Raw genomic sequence first — 21,592 nt, 5'->3', positions numbered from 1 at the left:
GGCGCTCCTGCATTTATTCTGGCGCTCCTACATCTATTCTGGCGCTCCTGCATTTATTCTGGCGCTCCTGCATTTATTCTGGCGCTCCTACATTTATTCTGGCGCTCCTGCATTTATTCTGGCGCTCCTGCATTTATTCTGGCGCTTCTACATTTATTCTGGCGCTCCTGCATTTATTCTGGCGCTCCTGCGTTTATTCTGGCGCTCCTACATTTATTCTGGCGCTCCTGCATTTATTCTGGCGCTCCTACATCTATTCTGGCGCTCCTGCATTTATTCTGGAGCTCCTGCATTTATTCTGGCGCTCCTACATTTTTTCTGGCGCTCCTACATTTATGCAGGATGTACAGTTAATAAATCATCTTATAATTAATACTCTGGGTGGTTATTTGTTAATTACAGGTATAGTGTGAGCAGTGAGAAACATAATTACTGATAAACCATAATTCCTGTCATTTGGGGTTTAGTATCACCCAGGGTTAACATGTTTAAGCATAAAAAGCTCTAATATGAAATAATGTGGGCTATTTTGAAATATTTTTGAAGTTATTGTAGAGTGGAGAATCATTTACCTCAGTGTCTCCAGTTTACAGTGTTGACTCTTCAGTCCATCAGAGAGCTTCTTCACTCCTGAATCCTGCAGGTCATTGTTACTCAGGTCCAGCTCTCTCAGCACACAGTTTGAGGATTGTAGAACTGAAGACAAACTCTCACAGGAATCAGCAGTGAGTTTACACGTAACAAATCTGAGAAATAAAAGAAAACAGATCAAATTTATATTGTATTTTTTTGTCATTCACTTCATGTAAATAATAACTATAATCAATCAATCAATCAGTCAGTCAGGTGTTTGAATTCAGACCTCAGTATCTTCAGTTTACAGTCTGGACTCTTCAGTCCATCAGAGAGTTTCTTCACTCCTGAATCCTGCAGGTCATTGTTACTCAGGTCCAGCTCTCTCAGCACACAGTTTGAGGATTGTAGAACTGAAGACAAACTCTCACAGCACTGAACAGTAAGATTACAGCTCTGTAGGCTGTGAGGGACAAACAGAATTAATGATTTTGCATTTATCTATTAATCCAGAGCAGAGACAAAAACACTTGAATGTTGTGTTTTAGTTTGAGCAAAGGTGAAATCACCATATGTACTCTGTAAATACTGAATTTAAGGGAGAATCCAAGGCTGTAAAATAAACATAAAATTATTCTTTAGCTAACAATTCACAGTTTTGTGTGATAATTAATTATTAGTTATCATTATTAAAAACTTTTTCCAAACTCATGTTAACATATTAGAGCTATCAGTTTTGAAATGCACACCATCTATATATATATATATATATATATATATATATATATATATATATATATATATATATATATATATATATATATATATATATATGTGTGTGTGTGTGGGTGTGTGTGTGTGTTGCAGGCCCTGCCTCCAAAGACCCAGCAGACAGATTACCGTTTAACTGTAAAACAGGATAATGAAATGAAAACCACGGAGTCACGTCTGCTCCCTTGCAGCTCCTCTGGCGATCTGCTCATTTATTGTACAGCATCAGAAAATAACAATAAATTTGCTTTTAAATAATTTACAATTGACAATATACTGTCTGTCTCTCACATATTGTCACATTAGAACAGATAACATCAACCATATAATCACTCTAGTGTCCACAACATCAAAAATCAATCACACTCTGTCTCATTTTCTCAATTTTCCCCTTTTAGTTTTCCATAAAATACTCAATAAACATATTAATCAGTATTAACAATTATTAATTACAAATATATTATTCATAAATGTACACATAAAGCTGTAAAACTAGTATAAATTCACCAATACTCTTACTCTTATTTCAATATGAGCTGAACTACACCATTTGCTCTCATATGGAGGCAAATCAGAAAAACCCCTTAGCTGCAGCAGCTCTCTGCTTCCCTTCAGTGAGTGGTCACGTGACCCTTAAGTGTGCCAAACGCGAGTGCTGTGAGAGCCTCAGGGAGCCTTTTAATCGCAATAAATTAACTCTTTACGTGCCTAAACTAACAGATTTCCTCTTAAAATAAATAATACAATAACATAGACTGCTATAGCGATCACTGGAGCACACTTAACTTATTTTTGTACATTAGTGCAAACATAACATATAATCGGCACTAAAACATACTCTTAAATCACCTCATACACTTAAACATATTCCACACATGAAAATAATAAATTTTTACTGTAATAGTATGTTTAGTTTGTCCATATTTACCTGTAAAACAGGATAATAAAATGAAAACCACGGAGTCACGTCTGCTCCCTTGCAGCTCCTCTGGCGATCTGAGAGAGAGCATGTTTACTGTGGTAAATAGGGTATATGCTGAGCTAGTGCTGTTCCCATGCTGATACACTTCCGGTGACCTGTTATTGTGAACTTTTTTCCATTTTATACAGTTCCTTATACAGCATCGATGTTATAATGTCATTAAAATACATTCAGTTAAATAAACTGTAGCATTTATTTAGTTGTTCAAGCGTAAAACGAGACAAAAAGCCGTTTACTCACACAAGCCCGTCAGAATCGGCAGGCTAACGCAGAAGCTCCATTGAATATACTGGGGTAAAATAAATGCTCATATTATAAAGATATGACGGGGGAAATGTAATGTAATGCAGTGCTTCTTGTACAATCTGAGACCCACTTTAAATCGGATATCACTCAGCCAGTGGAGATTGCTGATTTTTAGAGAAAACAGACCTTAAACGCACCGGATTTTGCATTGGCATTCAATTAGCCGGAAGCGCTTAACCCAGGTTAATGGCAAATTAAAAGTCCTATTAGCATGCTTCGGCATATACCCCATTCCCGGATTGAGTGTTAAAATAAAAGTCCTCTCCTTGAAAACGCAAATGTCCACTATTTTGCAAACAAATTCTGCACGAACATATCTAAAAATTATTAAACCCTAATAAATAAATGTAAACAACACAATTTTATATACACTTTGTGTGTATCACGTGTGTGTGTGTGTGTGTGTGTGTGTGTGTGTGTGTGTGTGTGTGTGTGTGTGTGTGTGTGTGTGTGTGTTAAAAGACAATGTGTAAAAAGAGCACCAGACCTGACCACTGAGCAGAGGACAGATCCTGTGCTGTAAGATTTCCAGAGCTCAGACTCTTCTGGAGTTCCTCCACAAAGTCATCTTTCAGTTCATTCAGACAGTGGAAGAGGTTGATGGTCCTCTCTGCTGATTTCTCCTCCTCTATTTTCTTTTTGATATAGTCAGTCGTGTCTTTGATGTTTTCAGTTTTAAGCTTCAGTCCTGGCAGGAACTTCTTCAGGTCACTCTGATTAGACTCGAGAGAGAGACCCAGCAGGAACCGGAGGAAAAGGTCCAGGTGCTTTGCAAAGTCTTCTTGACTGCATCCTTATGAAGTTTAAACAGGGTCTTTGTAGAGAGTTTCCATGCCAGTTCCTTTTTCCTGGAATCAAGAAATGGATTTGCCTCCTTGTCTTTGTAAGTGAAAAACACATAGAGAGCAGCGAGGAACTCCTGAACTCTGAGATGAACAAAACTGTAAACCTGTTCCCCTGCAATGGGGTTTTCCTCCTGAAACATTCGAGTACATAATCCAGAGAACACAGACCCTTCCTTGACATCTAGGCCACACGTCTCCAGATCTGTTTTGTAGAAAATCAATTGTCCTTCCTCCAGCTGTTCAAAGGCCAGTTTCCCAAGCTTCAGAACAATGTCTTCAAAACACCAGGCCTTGGCTTCAGGTTCAGAATCGTTGCTGTATTTTTCTTTCATCTGTTGCTTTTGAGACAGTAAGTAGCTGGTGTACATCTCTGTGAGAGTTGTGGGTGTTTTTTCATTGCTCTCTTGACCCAGCAGAGGCTGAAGAACAGTGAGAGAGATCCAGCAGAAGACGGGGATGTGGCACATGATGTACAGACTCCTGGATTTCCTGATGTGACAGATGATGTTTCCAGCAACCTCAGGACTGCTGTTTTTGATGAAGTACTGCTCCTTCTGCTTATCATTGGATCCTCGCACCTCAGTCACCTGATCAATGTAGTCTTGGGGTATTAGACTGGCTGCTGCTGGTCTGGATGTGATCCAGATGAGGGAAGAGCGAAGCATCTCTCTCTTTAAGAGATGCGTTACTATCTCACTCACTGTCATTTCCTTATCAACATCTGTAAATCCATCATCCTCTTTAAAGTTCAATTCAAAGCGATATTCATCCAGTCCATCAAAGATGAACATGACTTTACCTTGTTCTTCTGGAAGAGAGCTCAGTCCTCCACTGCATTTTTACATGGTCATCAAGTCGTGACCCAAATTTTTAGGAACTATAATACAATTTTAGGAGTTATAATTAATTTACATTGTTATCAAATCAAATCACTTTTATTGTTACATCATCAGCAGCATGTGTGCTATGATGAGTGAAAAGCTTAAGTGCTGGCTCCAGACAGTACAAAATACAAAGAGTGCAAATACAACGACAGTGCAAACTACAGACAGTGCAAACTACAGACAGTGCAAACTACAGACAGTGCAAACTACAACGACAATGTAAAATCGACAGCGATATGTACAATGAATAGGTGTCCACATGGTTGTAGGCAGTATTGTTTCATGTATGGATTGGTTAAAGTGCAGTGCATGCTATATATTGATGGTGTGCGGTGAGGGGTATGGAAGAGAGTCTGTGTGGGGAGTTTTAAGTGTTCAACATACACAAGTAGTGACAGATAAATCATAAGAAAATCACCAAGACTTACAAATATATTATGTTTTATTGCTATCATTTAACAAAATGCATCAAATTATAGAAATATTACAAAGTAAAAATTACAAATACTGTGAACAGTGGTTAGTGTAGGGAAAGGTTCAGTTACCATGAACTAAACTGTTAATAAAACATGTTGTCTGGTTTCTAAATGTCGTTTTAATTTAAAAGGTTTTAGGCTCTCTTGTGAAAGCACCTCACTACTTATGACACACTGAGGCTTTGAGGCTTTTTTGTTGACAATATATGTAAATCAATACTTTACATATTCAGGGTCGTACTTGTGCTTTGACATATTTGTTGCTATAATTAAATGAAATTTCACATGTCAAACGGTACTATTGTCATTAAGTATCATTACCTTAGTTATGCCATTATAAATGCAGAGACGACATTGTTTAAGATGTCTGTGTTGTGTAACTTGTCATTGCCAAGCCAACTTCATAAATCTGTCATAAACATGATTGTCAAGAGGCCGTTAGAATTGTGTCATGAACTTTATTATGATCATTTCTTTTAGTGGAACAGACTGAATTTGTCATTAAAACTGTTAGTTTGCTGTCAAATAAATGTAGAACAGCATCATGAATGTTTAATGACATTAATTACATTAAAGTGACGCTGTTTTAAAATTCATGACACAATAATAATGTCCACTAGACAAGCATGTTTATGACAGGTTTATGTTCACTTGGTAATGTCAAGTTATAATTATACATACACACACGGTATGATGTATTTGTTGTTGTCATATAAGCATTGTCATAAAGCGAAGATTTGCATTTGAAATGACATAACTGAGCTAATGACACTTATCACAAGGACTGAGATTAAGAATATTATTCATAAATTCTCATTCATTCATTAGTAGGTGTGCCTTCATACCTCAGCGTGCTGTTTGTGTTGCTCTGCAATAACACTTCTAAAACGCTAGCTGGCAGTGAAGTGTTAATGTTCCTCTGTGTCGAGTCTCTTCACTGGTGTTTTGTTTGTTCTAAACGCTTCTTTAAAGCACAAGTGGTTCAAACTCGCTCATTTTGAGGAAGGAACAGGCAGACGTGCCACAACTTTAATCATGAGGTAAACTCAAAACAAAACTTTTCATCTGGAGCTACTTCACGGGACTCTGCACTTTGTAAAGACGCGCTCCAACGGACTCGTGCAGCTTTTGGTCAAGCCAACACTTATCAGCGATACCAAGCTGACTAATCACAGAGCTTTCGCTACGCATAGTTGTTATGTTTAGTTACATTTTTGAGAGGTGCATGTCAGCGACGCCGATGGCCATGGCGAGGGCTATGCGTCCATGCGTAGGCTGCGCCGTAGCATACGTGTGCGCTTGACACAGAAGTCTTAAGCTCTGCTACCTGACCCTCTAGTGCAGGGGTCACCAATCTCGGTCCTAGAGGGCCGGTGTCCCTGCAGGTTTTAGCTCCAACTTGCCTCAACACACCTGCCTGGATGTTTCAATTACACCTAGCAAGACCTTGATTAGCTTGTTCAGGTGTGTTTGATTAGGGTTGGAGCTAAAATCTGCAGGACACCGGCCCTCCAGGAACAAGTTTGGTGACCACTGCTCTAGTGTATCAGGTGACTAGTGTTGTTGTTGTTCTCTTAACTGCCAACCATGGATTAAGAAGCAAATTAGGGGAGGAATTGCAATTCAAAGAAGGCGGAGCTCCAGAACACACCCACCTATTGTGTAATCACCACAGACCAATGGCCTGTCATAGGTGTTAAGGAGCCAAAGCAAATTGTTGGGGGAGCTGTTTCAATCTGACCAAACAAACTCAAAAACAACTTCATTTTGGCAGGATTTTGTTTGAAATGATGACATTTTAATTTGATGTTCGGTTTAGTTTGAAGTGAGTGCCCCAAAACAGCTCATTTAGACCTTCTCTAAATTCCAATCAACATGAACTAATGATGTTTTGAGTAGAAATTTCACAGACACTTAAGAGCAATATAGCATCTTGTAAATACAGGTGCTCTTTAAACAAAGGCTTTTCTCATGTTTGATTTCATTACACACTTGAAATATGAAATACGTACACTAAATAATCATAACAATAAAATACATGGCAGCATATTTTTCTCACCACCTTATACTTTGTGACATTTCACAATGTAAAAGTAAATTATGGCAGCATATATTTTATGAAAACATTTTTTTTTTTTACCTTAGTGTGTCCAGTTTACAGTGTTGACTCTTCAGTCTATCAGAGAGCTTCTTCACTCCTGAATCCTGCAGGTCATTGTTACTCAGGTCCAGCTCTCTCAGCACACAGTTTGAGGATTGTAGAGCTGAAGACAAACTCTCACAGCACTGAACAGTGAGTTTACAGCCCTGTAGGCTGTGAGGAAAAGCAGAAATATTGATTTTGCATTTATCTAGCAGGGGTAATTCAGAGCAGAGACAAAAAACAATTGAATGGTGTGTATTAGTTTGAGAAAAGATAAAAATCGCTATATGGACTCTGTAAATAGTTAATTTTAGGGAGAATCCTTAAAGCTCTCTCTGGACACAGTCTGAGGATTGTAGAGGTGAAGACAAACTCTCACAAGAATTGGCAGTGAGTTTACACAGGACAAATCTGAGATATAAGGATTTAAATCAAATTTACAGTTTAATTTTTAGCCATTCATCTGATGTAAATAATAATTATAATTAATCAGTCAGTCAATCAATCAATCAATCAATCAGGTGTTTGTGTTGCATATTTAGTTGATCATTATCTTGAATTTAAGTAGAGTAATGTGTTCATTATACAAGTAATAATTAAAGAGCGCAGGTCACTTTAAGAGTTTGGACAGACAGGATCACAAGTTTTTGTCAGAGTGTGAGTTTTGTAGAACAGGAAAGTGAAGGACAACAATAGGAGTATAACAGTTCTAGTACATTTTGTGTCATCTTTACGAACATAACAGTTTGAACTCAGACCTCAGTGTCTTCAGTTTACAGTGTTGACTCTTCAGTCCATCAGAGAGAATCTTCACTCCTGAATCCTGCAGGTCATTGTTACTCAGGTCCAGCTCTCTCAGCACACAGTTTGAGGATTGTAGAGCTGAAGACAAACTCTCACAAGAATAAGCAGTGAGTTTACACAGGACAAATCTGAGAAATAAGAAAACAAATCAAATTTACAGTGTATTTTTGTCATTCACTTCATGCAAATAATAATTATAATCAATCAGTCAATCAGGTGTTTGAACTCAGACCTCAGTGTTTCTAGTTTACAGTTTGGACTCTTCAGTCCATCAGAGAGAAGCTTCACTCCTGAATCCTGCAGGTCATTGTTACTCAGGTCCAGCTCTCTCAGCACACAGTTTGAGGATTGTAGAGCTAAAGACAAACTCTCACAGCACTGAACAGTAAGATTACAGCCCTGAAGGCTGTGAGGGACAAACAGAATTAATGATTTTGCATTTATCTATTAATCCAGAGCAGAGACACAATTAATTGAATGTTGTGTTTTAGTTTAAGCAAAGGTAAAATCACTATAAGGATTCTGTAAATACTGAATTTAAGGGAGAATCCAGGGCTGTAAAATAAACATAAAATTATTCTTTAGCTAACAATTCACATTTGTGTGTGATAATTAATTATTAGTTATCATTATTAAAAACTTTTGCCAAACTCATGTTAACATATTAGAGCTATCAGTTTTGAAATGAGATTATATTATTGTATTGTGTAAAAAGAGAGTAAAAGTATTGAAAAGAATGTCTGAAAATGGAGTAAACATAAGGAGAACAGATATTGTATACAGCAGGAGATCAGTAATACATATTTGATGTGAAAGCACAAATAGTCTGTGCTGTTTCTGCACTGCACACATATGACTCATGGGTTGCAGATGTGTTGCAAATCGATGTGTGAAATGGGCATGAGTGTATCCAGAAAACTCTTACAGTGCTCTTGTGGTGTTTTTGACCACTGGTATCAGTCTCATCAGTGCTTCATCAGATCTTCTGTATTTCTGCAGTTCAAACTTCTCTTGAGTCTCTTCTGACATCAGGAGCACAAACACCAGAGCCGACCACTGAGCAGAGGACAGATCCTGTGTTGTAAGATTTCCAGAGCTAAGACTCTTCTGGAGTTCCTCCACAAAGTCATCCTTCAGTTCATTCAGACAGTAGAAGAGGTTGATGGTCCTCTCTGCTGATTTCTCCTCCTCTATTTTCTCTTTGATATAGTCAGTCGTGTCTTTGATGTTCTCAGTTTTGAGCTTCAGTCCTGGCAGGAGCTGCTTCAGGTCACTCTGATTAGACTCCAGAGAGAGACCCAGCAGGAACCGGAGGAAAAGGTCCAGGTGTCCATTCTTGCTTTGTAAAGTCTTCTCGACTGCATCCTTATGAAGTTTAAACAGGGTCTTTGTAGAGAGTTTCCATGTCAGTTCCTTTTTCCAGGAATCAAGAAATAGATTTGCCTCCTTCTTTTTGTAAGTGAAAAACACATAGAGAGCAGCGATGAACTCCTGAACGCTGAGATGAACAAAACTGTAAACCTGTTCCCCTGCAATGGGGTTTTCCTCCTGAAACATTCGAGTACATAATCCAGAGAACACAGACCCTTCCTTGACATCTAGTCCACACTTCTCCAGATCTGTTTTGTAGAAAATCAGTTGTCCTTTCTGCAGCTGTTTAAAGGCCAGTTTCCCAAGCTTCAGAACAATGTCTTTAAAAGACCAGGCCTTGGCTTCAGGTTCAGCATCGTTGCTGTATTTTTCTTTCATCTGTTGCTTTTGAGACAGTAAGTAGCTGGTGTACATCCCTGTGAGAGTTGTGGGTGTTTTTTCATTGCTCTCTTGACCCAGCAGAGGCTGAAGAACAGTGAGAGAGATCCAGCAGAAGACGGGGATGTGGCACATGATATACAGACTCCTGGATTTCTTGATGTGGCCGATGATGATTCCAGCAACCTCAGGACTGCTGTTTTTGATAAAGTACTGCTCCTTCTGCTCATCATTGAATCCTCGCACCTCTGTGACCTGATCAACGTAGTTTCGGGGTATCAGACTGGCTGCTGCTGGTCTGGATGTGATCCAGATGAGGGAAGAGCGAAGCAGCTCTCTCTTTAAGAGATGTGTAACTATCTTACTCACTGTCATTTCCTTATTAACATCTGTAAAGCCATCATCCTCTTTAAAGTTAAATTCAAAGCGATATTCATCCAGTCCATCAAAGATGAACATGACCTTGCCTTGTTTTTTAGGAAGAGAGCTCAGTCCTCCACTGCTAAAGAAGTACTTGTTAAGTAGACCTATGAGACTGTACTTTTTTTCTTTAATCAGATTCAGTCTACGGAACGGCAGTGGAAATATGAAGACTATTTCCTGATTGTCTTTTTCTTCAGCCCAGTCAAGGATGAATTTTCCGACAGAGACAGTCTTTCCCACTCCTGCGATCCCCAGTGTCAGGACTCTTCTGTTTTGTTGACCTGTGTCAGGCTGAACTTTAAACATGTCATTACACTTGAGTGGTTTATCTTTGGCTGTCTGTTGGTTGTGTTTTGACTCTATCTGTATCACCTCATGGTCATTCTCTCTTCCTCCAGTCTCGTTCTCCACCACATATAGATCAGTGTAAATATCATCCAGGTTCTTCTGGTGACCCGTCTGTAAATTACCAATCAATATCTGCTTATAGTCCTCCTTTAACTTCTCCTTTAGTTCACGGCTGGTGTTTGTGTAATCAACAGGAGGGGATTTACAGGTCTCTGAAGCTGCACCTTTACAAGAGAGAGGAAAAGTGTTTTTATTAAAGTGAATTATAATTATGTCCTGTGCTTTACAATATTAAAAAATAACAACAGCACTGATGAAGTCATTTGTTTCATCATTTAAATGACGTGACACCTGTATGGTATGTGGAATGAGCAGGGGTAGCTGATTTGACTTGAATCTTATATTGTATTGATGTAAATAAAGTTGATTACTCAGAATAATGCAGGATGTTTCAAAAATAATTCTCCAGAATTAAAGTGTGTCTATTACAGGTTTTTCAGTTACTTCCTACTCTGCTGATCATTTGCTGTCTCAATGTTTCCTGACCTTTCAATTTATTTAGTTATTTTTATTTTTCCCCACAGGAACAACTGTCTGCAAACAAAACATGCACACAAATATAGAGATATTTTATTTTTAAAAGAAAAAAAAATAGTTTTTGTCCCCAGAAAAAAGGCTCTTTCATTTGAAGAAGAAAAACTGCAGGGGCTCAAGCCCTCCAAAGCGAGATCCAAGGACAACTTCATTATTATTTAAGAAATGCACAGTGTGAGCCGGCTTTACAATGTGTTCTTGTTCCAGTAATGTTTATTTTACAACTGATCTTTGTTCTTGTTTTCCTTTGCTCAACTCTATATTCCATCATTGTTTATTCTGTTTGAGCAAATGAGTAGTAAATGATTGTTTTGATAGTTGTATCTGTGGAGGTCTTCTCTCTTTGTAAAGAATTGTGTAAAAGGCTTGATAGAGATCTTGTAGTTGGATTATGATTCTGCTAATGCTCAATTATTTCAACAGCTATGCAGACTGCTGATGACAAAAAATGAGGGAACACTACAGGAATCCAATTATTATATAAACTTTAATAAGAGTAGAATTCATTTATTAATTCAGTTTCTTTTCGGCTTAGTCCCTTCATTAATCTGGGGTCGCCACAGCAGAATGAACCGCTGACTTATCCAGCACATATTTTACGCAGCTGATGCCCTTTCAGCTGCAAACCCATCTCTGGGAAACATCCATACACACTCATACACTACAGACATTACGGACAGTGTGAGCTGGCTTTACAAGGTGTTCCTGTTTCAGAAATGTTTGTTTTCCAACTTATTCTAAGCTTCTTCATTCTTGTTTTACTTTGTTCATTAACATAGATATGTCTTGTGCTTCCTATTACAAAAAAGAACAATTGCACATATAAATAATGTAACAAATTCAGATGAACGAAGATAAACAATATATTTACATACATTAGCTATATACAAAATATTAAATGTATTTAAATGCATTGCTTAGAAACAGTTCAATAAATGTTATGACAATACATCTGACTCAAAAACCATTGCACAGGGTTTTAACATGAAAGATTTGAACTGAAAATGATCACATTTGTTTGTTTAACAGGGAATTAAACAATACCTTGCTTCTGTGTATTCTCCAGCTCTTCAGCTAATTGATTCTGGTTTATTTTTCTCAGGGTGTCCACTGTGATCTTTACAGCTCTTTCTGATCCAAAACATGACACCAACTTATCCACGGTATTTCGCCTGTCTGCATTCTCCATTTCAGCTTTTGAAATCTCTCTATGGTCATTCATTAAATGCCACTGAAAGTCCTTTAGTGTATCTTCTACCAGTTCATCCAGTGAGTTCTTGAGCAGCTGTTTAACATTCGCCATGGTGCATCACCCATTCACAGCTACAGGACAAGAGCAACAACATCTGCATTAGTTTCACAATTAACATATGGACCTGAGCATTTATTTATAAATTGAAAAAGGAAATTAACCAGTGAGAAACTTCACATTGACTGTCACTACTTAAAGTGGACTAAAAAGTGGAATTATTGCTAAAAAGTGAACACTGAAGAAACTGACAACTAATTTAATATATTGGAACACAGTTGTACATGCTCAGAATCCTCTGAATCATGTTGTTTTTATTGTGACACACATGGCCACCTATAGCTCAGTTTATGCTGTTTAATGCAGACATGGGAAAAGAACTGGAAGATCATTGCAGCAGCTTGAGAATGTACCTGGGTAGCAAGAATTATTGCCCAGATTTGGCTTACAGCATGTGGGGCAAACATTGGCCAGGTTTGGCATAGGTGGCACCGTCTTTAAGGCATCATGCAAGACATGGACCAGATGTCAAATGTAGTATTTGGGTCAGATGTTATTAATTGCAGTGCGAGTTTTCTGCATTCTGTAGCTTTTGTAAGGGTGCACACACACTATGCTATCCGAACTGTGCCAGGCCTGTTTCCCTGTACGTTTGAGAAGTTCAATGCTCTGAATCTGTTTGGCGAATTATTTGACTGTGTTCCACTGCATATCCAAACACTAAAACAGTATAACTAAAGAAATGTCCACTGTGCTGAGCTTAATAAAAACTCATAAGCACAGATTTCAGTATCAGAATGAGAAGGTTTTTGCTTTCTATGATCCTCCTCCAGAAACACACTCGACAATAAAAGGTGTAAATGAAATCCTCAGAATGTCTTCAGCTCAGCAGTAAAGTCTCAGAAAAACAAAGAGATGATCGACGGATAATCAGACGACACTCATAGATGATATAAAGCACAGAAAGAGCAAACTCTCACCTCAAATAATGCCCGCAGATCTGTCTGTTACTCCGCTGAACTGTTGAGTTGACCAACACATTTGAAAACTCTTTCACCTCAGGAAAACACGTCACATCCTGTTTGAGACATGAGGAAATAACCAGTCAGATGAGAAACCCAGACACACAAGTAGATAAGTGTAATGGCAATTTTCTTTAAAGGGGCTCTCTCAGTGGTCAATAAGACAAATTCTTCCCCAAAGTGTCTTTTAAAGTTTTATTCTTTGCAAAGAAGGTCACATAGTCATACATCAACAACAGTTTCTGCAGTGAGAGAGAGATGCGGAAACATAGTGCTTTCTCTTTTTATTAAGTTTGTAATACCCACAAGGTCATCAGTGACATACAGGATGAATCACAGTTACATCAGCACTTCATTTTTGAACATTTCAGCCTTACATTTTATCCGAACATGTAGTTTGTTAAATCACCATGTACTTATCTAGATCTTGTCTGGTGATACACAGATGTTAAAGTGGTCACACTTGATCTAACTTAAACAGTGCATCCATGAAAGAATAAAAGAACAGACCATCATAGTGTATATAAATGAATTTCCACCACAATTCCTCTCTTTTTAATCATTCATGGATAACACTAAATACATTATATACTAGTTTCTAAAATCACACACAGTTCATAATCACGATGTTAATCATTTAACAGGTTTCTGCACACTCCATATACACTAGAAATGTTCAAACACTCTTAATATAGTTTACCCATTAAGATTTACTTTTACAAACATCCCTCTTCCCTGGGAGCCGGGCTAAATGAATAATCTCTTTCATTGCACTCCTGACCAAAATCAGACCCTCAGTCACCCCACAGAGGTTCAAACCACAGAAATCGGCTGTTAATTTGACATTATTATTCTTTCATACACAATAAATTCTGTTAAACATTGCTTCAATCAGTTACAAATCACTAAAACTCCACAATATTTGTTCACCATTACAATACATCCACAAACATAGGAACACGCTGTTGTTACTGCACTCTTAAATATTCATCACATTTACACTCTTCTCTCAGTTTTCATGTAAATGATCACTCTTTTAAGATTAACAACAGAACATGTCAAGTCATCAGGTTTGCTGTTTTTGTTGGGACAGACCCAAAATACATTTAAGCAAGCAAATAGTGATTTTACTCGCAAAGACGTCAATTTTGTGAAATTCTTCAATTAAGTAACAGCCATTACCTAATTTTCACCCTCAATCTGTCACATAGCTGTCGCTAACATCAAAGTCATAGTCAAAATCATCAATGTCCATACAGTTATCTTCACCATCTAATGTGATGTTGACGCTGTGATCAATCTACTTACTGATCATGATACAAATCTAAATATACACGGCAAACAGCATAATATCATTAGACCTATCCCCAGTACAGGTAACACTACAGTACAGGGCCAATAAATCCAATCTCCCTCTTTGAATGACAAACCAGTCTAGCCATGTACTGCTAGTTCGGTCAGGCACTTTTACGGCCATTCTCGTGTGAGCTAGGTTGTCAGAAATGGTTTGATGGAATCAGCTAAATTAGAGGTGACTCTAGCAGCAATACCAGTGTTGTTCTCCTCAGACCACACATTCCAGCACACAGAATGGATGGCAACGCATTTTCAGCTTTGATGATTTTCAAGCACAGCTATTCACCTCTCTTTTCTTGTCGTTGTTAAACTCAGAAGTTACACACACACACCTCTTGGCTTTGTTGTTGTTTCTCCACAGCTGTGACCTAGCTTCACTCAGATAGCAACTCACTGTTTTCTTCAGACAGCTTCAGTGCCCCTCTCCTACTCCCTCGTGTATCCTCCTCAGGTCATGGAACCCCTTCTGCGTTTGCTAGCATTCACCCACAGCACCCTCTCCACGACCTTCACTGTGGTTGCAGTGGTCAGTTGAACTTTGAATGGACGCAACCAGCGTTTCGTTCTCCAGCTCTTTCCCCTCAGTCTCCAAGCACCACAAAATCACCAGGCCTCAATCTGTGCAAAGGCCTTTCTGCAGCCTTCCCCTGTGCAGCCTTTACCCTCAGCATACTTCCACATACTATCTTTCATCTCGCAGCCAGATTGTCTCCACTTGTTTTTCTCCAGTCCATGTCCTATAAAGAAGAACAGACATCGTTGTTATTGTCAGCAGATAATAAAGTACAATCAGAACTGTCTCATCTCGGGATGCTGCGACTTTTGCTGCCTCATCTGCCCTGGAGATACCTGCAGATACAGAATCTTTGTTATTAGTGTGCTGGGCATTTAAAAATGGCCAGTTTGTTATGTATTAAAATCGCCTCTAGTAGTGCATCCACGAAAGGAGCATGAAGTATTGGTCGAACATCAGATTTCAGAAATTTTCGGTTTCCACAAAGCTCCAAAATCATGAGCTACCCCAAACGCATATCTCAAATCTGTATAAACTGTGACTTCCTTTTCTGTCATTAACTTACATACTTCTGTCAACGCCACAAGCTCTGCGTCCTGTGGAGAATAGTGCCCTGGGGCCTCATGTACGAAGACTTGCGTGGAAATCTTACTAAAACATTGCGTACGCACAAAGCTGTAAATGTGCGTACGCAGAAAAAAATTCAGATGTATGAAACACTGCGTACGCCGAATCTCACGCATATTCTTTTGTACATCTGAATGAACGTGAAACTGAGCGCAACATGCACGAGCACAAAACTCCTCCCTGCCTCCTCCCCCGTATGAATATGCTAATGACTATGCTAATGGAAAAACCCAACGAAAAAGCAATGGCAAAAGCAAGCAAAAAGAGAAACTTTGAACAGAATGTGAATTGGAGGTGCTGCTTTTGGAGGTAGACCGGAGAAAAGCGGTGTTATTTGCAAGTTTGTTCTCCGGAATTAACAACAAAAGAAAAAAATAGAGTGGGAGAGTTTAGCTGATGCGGTCAACACAGTTGGGTCTGAACATCGCACTGAATGCATTTAAAAAAGATATAGTGTGGTTTATATCTGTAAATTGTTGCTGGACACTTAACAGTCTCAGTGGCGCTACTCGTAAGATGCATGTGATCATGAATTGATATGTTTGAGCATGAACTTGGCTCGAATCCAGTGTCTGATGAACTCTTTCTTGTTTTTTCCCCCGCTACATATCAGATTTTGCCAACTATTTGTCATGAGAAAGACAAGTAGGAATCATCAATAACTTCATATCTATAAGCATAATATTTTATTTGCACATTTATTGAATGGAAATGTTTCTGATTCACGCATGCAAATTCATCTTCAGATAGTGTCTTTATAGCAATGTGCGTGCGGTAGATAGCTCAGATTACATTGGGAAAACAGGCGACTGCTGCAAATTGTGCTTTAATGTTTAGCTGGTCAAATGTATGGTATGGAAACCTTATATACCTGCTGAACCCGTCTCATACAGCTGCCATTGCAAGGCTCAGACACTTTGTAGAGAAGATTTTAACACAACTGCCTATGGAGTCGCCAATGGAAATAAAACAGACACGCACAAAAAATGTGCGTACGCCTGCCAGAAAGCTGCCGTGAAGCTGCGCACATTCCCACGTTCAGTTCATTGTTAGTAAATCCAAACGTGAGCGATTCTGAGCGTGAAACCTGGCGTACGCAAAGTTTTTGTGCGTACGCAGCGTTGATACATGAGGCCCCTGGTAATTATCCAGAGGTCACCACATCAAATTCAGTTGTCACTGCGTAACCAACCTTATTCTGGCCTGTTTGTGGATCTTTAAATGCCAAACCATCCACAAAGTGGACATTGTCACAATTTTCAAGTGATTCGTCAGAGATGTCAGGTCGTTGTGTACACACCTGTTCTAGTGTTGTTTAATAACATTGATGTTCCTCCCCATCTTCCTCAGTAAGAAAAAGAGTAGCAACAATTAAACCCCTGCATCACTTAACAGTCACATTTGACATATCTAAAAAGATAGTGTGATATCGCAGTCAGCGAGCTGTTGACAAATGCAATGTTTTCTGTTTTTGAAGTATCATGGACACTGTGTGCAGCACCATCAATCTTAAATCAGAATAACCAACAAAATCTCTTGAAGCCATAACAGCATTTTTCCCGAGCCGCCACTGCTCTTAAGCATCGTGGCAGGCCTGCTACTACGGGGTCAAGTTTGCTCGAAAAAGTAGGTCACAAGTCACAGCCTACCTCCGTGGTCCTGTAAGAGTAATAACGTGATAAATCCACTCTTTCCATCTACCATCTACCATCTGAACGAATGGTTGTGTTCAAACAGGTAAAATAGGTACCCCAGCCATTTGTATTTCATGTTTACAAATGCCTGCTCTGCTCCTGTTGTCCAGGCTAGCTTATCTATAAATCTGATCCACTTCCCTAAAGTTAGGGCTTTCAGGGGCTGTTCGTAATTGCATAATTTGGAATGAATATGCGACAGTCTGAGCACTTTCCTATAAAGGACATTTGTTTTTTTGTTAGTAAATTAGGTACATTTTTTTTTATACCTCTCACCCTTTTTTCAGACAGAGATTTCCCAAAAATTGTTACTTTTTTTTTGACAAATTGCAGTTTTGCTAAACTGACCTTGTCGCCCTCCTCAGCTAAGGGCTTAAGGAGAGACAAAGTGTCATTTACACACGTCTGTTCATTTTCAGCACATATTAACAGGTCTTTACAAAACAGAATTCTGTTTTGCTGCCCATTATCCCTTTTTTAAACAAAAAATAGGTGTGCAAACTTCAGAATTGAAAGTACCATAATTGCTTTTATCCCACAATTCATTTGGCTCTTCTGCTAAGGCAGAGTGTATGTCTGCTGCATTAAAGTCAATCATGCAAGAATTCTTAGCACAAAGTTTGTCAATAGCAGTTATAGTTCTTGATACAGCTATTTCATTCATGCAGTCACATCTGAACACTTTCAAGTGCTTGCTTCATTCTAACCACCACCCCCCAACGCTCTCCCAGTCTGCTGTCTCATAGATCAGCGGAGCTGTAAATCGCTCAACCACTGTATAACCAGATGCAGACTGCAGGGCACATGGTTGTATGCAAGATCTGCTTGCTCCACTATCACCTAAACTCATCCAAAGTGGTCTCAATCAACATAGAATATTTAGGGCTATTAAAAATGCTTCATTATTAAAAAACGAAGCCATTTCATCAGAAAAATGATTAACATTACTGTAATCAAGATTACAGAGGGAAGTGCAAGCTTTTTCGTCATTGCAGAGAGCCAGTATGTCAGTGTATGTGTGTATAAAAATGTGTCTGCATTTAAACTTGTTAGTGAAAAAAGTTCACTTCCCTTTACTGTAGTTGTTGGCTGCTTGCCCAGACCCTCTCCCTTCTGCTCTTCCCTTTCTGCACATCAGCTCCTCGTTGTTTGTTTGCACCTTCGGGTCAATCCTTTGACCAAAGTCCATCTAAGTGGCAAGCGCAGACATTTGGTACAGTTTCTCGTCACGTGCACCACAGGCTCTGCAGATTTCATTCCAGTTTCTCCATCCTCTGGTATCTTTCTCACCCTTGACACCTTTGTCACCTTTGAACTTGCGATACCTTTGGTTGTCAGGTCTTGGTTGGATCTTTGGTTAGCCGCTTGTACCAGAGCCACATGCAGCTCCTTTTCTGCTGTCTTCTTGCCTTGCTCTTGCTTCGCTGTCAGCTTGTCTTCAGCATGTTGAGCACACAGCTGGATGTCTGTTAACCTCCATTTCTCCAGTCTAAACAGATGTCCTCAATTCGCTTGAGGTAGGGATTTTGTTGGTGCGGTCTGAGGTCTTCTGGGACAGTAGCAGTTGAGGTCTGGGTCAGTTCTCAGGGCACGCAGTTCAGCCACTGGATGGTGATGATACGGCGGTACATGTATGGAAACAGATGTATAGATAGAATTAGTAGTGCTTATTAATCTTTCATTCACATTTCCACATTTTTTGTTTGCTTTTTTCCTTTACCTCATCTCCTTCATTCTTTTTCCTACATGCCAGCTGCCTTTGCAGCATTTTCCTTGCCTCTTATCTGCCTCCCTGAGCCAACAATCAACAGTGTCTCCGACCTATTACTTCAGTCAAGATTCTGAAGTGCGTATCCCATGCTGCTCCGCGAGTGAATTCATGAATGGGAGTGAAGTGACGCAACTGCCAAAGCTAGGTCCAGATAGGTTTGAACTGGAGCATCATAATAATAGATATTATGATATCAGCCATATCACCCTGCAGCCCAAGACCGGTTACTCACTGAAGCTAAGCAGGGCTGAGCCAGGTCAGTACCTGGATGGGAGGCCACTAGGAAACACTAGGTTGCTGTTGGAAGTGGTGTTAGTGAGGCCAGCAGGGGGCGCTTAACCTGTGGTCTGTGTGAGTCCTAATGCCCCAGTAAAAGTGAAGGGGACACTACACTGTCAGTGAGCGCCGTCTTTTAGATGGGACGTTAAACCGAGGTCCTGACTCTCTCTGGTCATAAAAAATCCCATGGCACTACTTGTGAAAAAGTAGGGGTGTAACCCCGGTGTCTTGGCCAAAGTCCCTCCATCAGCCCTTAGAATCACCAGAACGCCTATGGACGCACATATGAGCGCAAATGTATTTGCTGTTTAAACAGCGTAGCGCAACGCCTCAAAACGACTCTTGCGCCAAGCTGAAACTACCAAACAACTATTGCGCCGCGTCTTGCGCCACATTGCGGGTGTATGATAGGGCCGAGTGACTTTTAGGCTTAGATCACACTGCAGGTCAATGTGGCCCGAATCTGATGTTTTTGCCCACATGTGAGTCAGATCTGTTTTTGTCATGGCAGTGTGAAAAGCCCAAACCACATGGCATCTGATCTTTTTAATTCTCCCCCTGACCATAAACAATCATCACAATTCATGGGAAGACCGGTCTAAGAAAGTTAGCGTTTAGAAAGAGGAAGTAGATACATCGGGAGAGAGGAAAAAAACTCCCTCTAACAAAGCTCTTGAATTAGGGCAGTGTGAGATCAAAGAGAAAAAAAGGCCCAGCAATCAAGCCCATAAACACATAGACAAAGACATAACATTGCAACAGGGGATGGGAACAGGGGATGTGGATATAGTACGGTGAGGGCGGGCAGCCATCTGGTCCTGCAGCCAGGAGGCGCTGTTCACAGATCCGCCTACCCACTCCAGTGGGTGAAAGCACACAAAGGTGTGGGATGCGGCCATGCGAGGCTGGGTAGTGATAGTCTATCTGTAGCTGTGTATGTATGTGTGTGTGTAAGCCTGTAGGGTCCAACAAGTGTCATTGACAGGGAGCAGGAATTCAGAGGGTCTCCTTACCTTGCTATCCTTGAGCAGTTGTTTGTCTCCAGTCGAGGCCGTCTGGCAGGAAAAACACAGGGAGCCAAAAGAAAAGAGAAGTTATTCAAATTTGGGTCAATTTCTGCCAATTTCACAGGTGTTTAATGTCCGTCACTAGTCTCCAGGTCTGGCCAAATCTTGTTGCGATCAAGATTGCAGTCTGGTTATTAGCGACTCTGACCATCATTCTCTCAATCAAGGCGGCCAGCTTGGTAGGGTTTTGAGCAGCACTGAAAAAGAAAAGCCCTTGTCTGATTTTCATCACGTTTTCAGATTGTACCACATTCTCACCCCGTTGTTTACTCGTTCATTTTATTTTTTTAGTTCTGTTTTTGTGTGATTTCTGCAACTGCTCTTTCTAGAACCCGATTGTCGTCATCGTGGTTAACTCCTCTCTGCATCTCAAGTCCACCGGCTTACACAATGAGCTAAATGGACAAACTAGTTGCAGCGGGAAAGCCCTCCACATGGAGGTAAGCGGTCAGTCGGTAAGCACCAAAAGGAACGGCGTCATACCGCCCCGTAGCGTTCGCTTCAAAAATAAAATGCAGGCATACGCACCTCCGGCTACATCATTTGCAGTCTCCAGAAATGTCCACAGGACTACGTTTTCAGAATGAGCCTGGGTTGTTGTTAACCCTACCTCCCCCACGCTCTTCACTTAACCCCCCTTTTTTCCTTACCGACCCCCCACCCTCAGGCAGTTGGACAGGTGTACCTTATAAAGTAACTGGTGAGTATATAGGATTTCTTTGATGCAAAATTATTAGTAATTTATTATATACAAAGGAATAATTTGATATACAGAGCTTTGGGTCTGCCCAGATAAGTCATGTCAATTATACAATGCTATACAAGGCTCATATCAGGCACAGAATGCTCTGAGACCAAAAAAGACCCAATAAATAGATAGAAGAAAAAACAAACTGAGCTTGAGGGAGGGGCTCTTTTCCTGCTGGCTCCTCTACAGCAAACATACTTCCTCTTTCTGGAAGCCTTAAACATGAAGTGAAAGTTATTTTTGCTGTCGCAGCATCTTCTTCTGCATCATGCTTTATTAGCCTATCACACTTGGAGAATAAGTTTGGTTAAGCTATCACTAGGCAACACATATATTCAATAAAACATGAAAGTGACAGAAATAATGA

The 21,592-nt window shown here is 39.8% G+C and overlaps 1 protein-coding gene across 5 annotated transcripts; it reads right to left on the bottom strand.

The window, feature by feature from the left end:
* Window positions 1-153: 153 nt before the first annotated feature.
* On the bottom strand, window positions 154-21,545 carry LOC148681618 (protein NLRC3-like). Of its 5 annotated transcripts, none has more exons than XM_088650219.1 (8): window positions 13,128-13,234; window positions 11,943-12,221; window positions 8,710-10,528; window positions 8,017-8,190; window positions 7,739-7,912; window positions 6,978-7,151; window positions 863-1,036; window positions 154-746 (listed from the first exon to the last, which is right to left on the bottom strand). In XM_088650219.1, exons 2-8 carry the CDS (start codon window positions 12,199-12,201, stop codon window positions 569-571), a joined length of 2,952 nt encoding a protein of 983 aa, XP_088506345.1. In that variant the 5' UTR covers window positions 12,202-12,221; window positions 13,128-13,234; the 3' UTR covers window positions 154-568. The 5 variants fall into 5 exon arrangements, 4 of the variants coding, with proteins under 4 accessions (XP_088506345.1, XP_088506346.1, XP_088506347.1 ...); XR_015942540.1 differs by lacking the exons at window positions 154-746; window positions 863-1,036 and adding exons at window positions 1,525-4,198; window positions 4,277-4,354 and having other exon boundaries at window positions 13,128-13,233; XM_088650220.1 differs by lacking the exons at window positions 154-746; window positions 863-1,036 and adding an exon at window positions 1,524-4,354 and having other exon boundaries at window positions 13,128-13,233.
* Window positions 21,546-21,592: the final 47 nt, after the last annotated feature.

The sequence above is a fragment of the Danio rerio genome, chromosome 4, assembly GCF_052040795.2.
Source record: "Danio rerio strain M-AB ecotype USA chromosome 4, GRCz13ab, whole genome shotgun sequence".
NCBI lineage: Eukaryota > Metazoa > Chordata > Actinopteri > Cypriniformes > Danionidae > Danio > Danio rerio.
Note: the sequence above shows the minus strand (reverse complement) of the source record. Positions and strands in the feature narration are given on the sequence as shown.

Excerpts from the sequence above, each read along its gene's own strand:
- LOC148681618 (XM_088650219.1), bottom strand. The coding sequence starts at position 12,201 with ATGGCGAATGTTAAACAGCTGCTCAAGAACTCACTGGATGAACTGGTA. Across the intron at positions 10,529-11,942 it reads GGAGAATACACAGAAGCAAG|GTGCAGCTTCAGAGACCTGT; the intron begins GTATTGTTTAAT and ends TCTCTTGTAAAG. Across the intron at positions 8,191-8,709 it reads AAAAACACCACAAGAGCACT|CCTTCAGGGCTGTAATCTTA; the intron begins GTAAGAGTTTTC and ends TGTCCCTCACAG.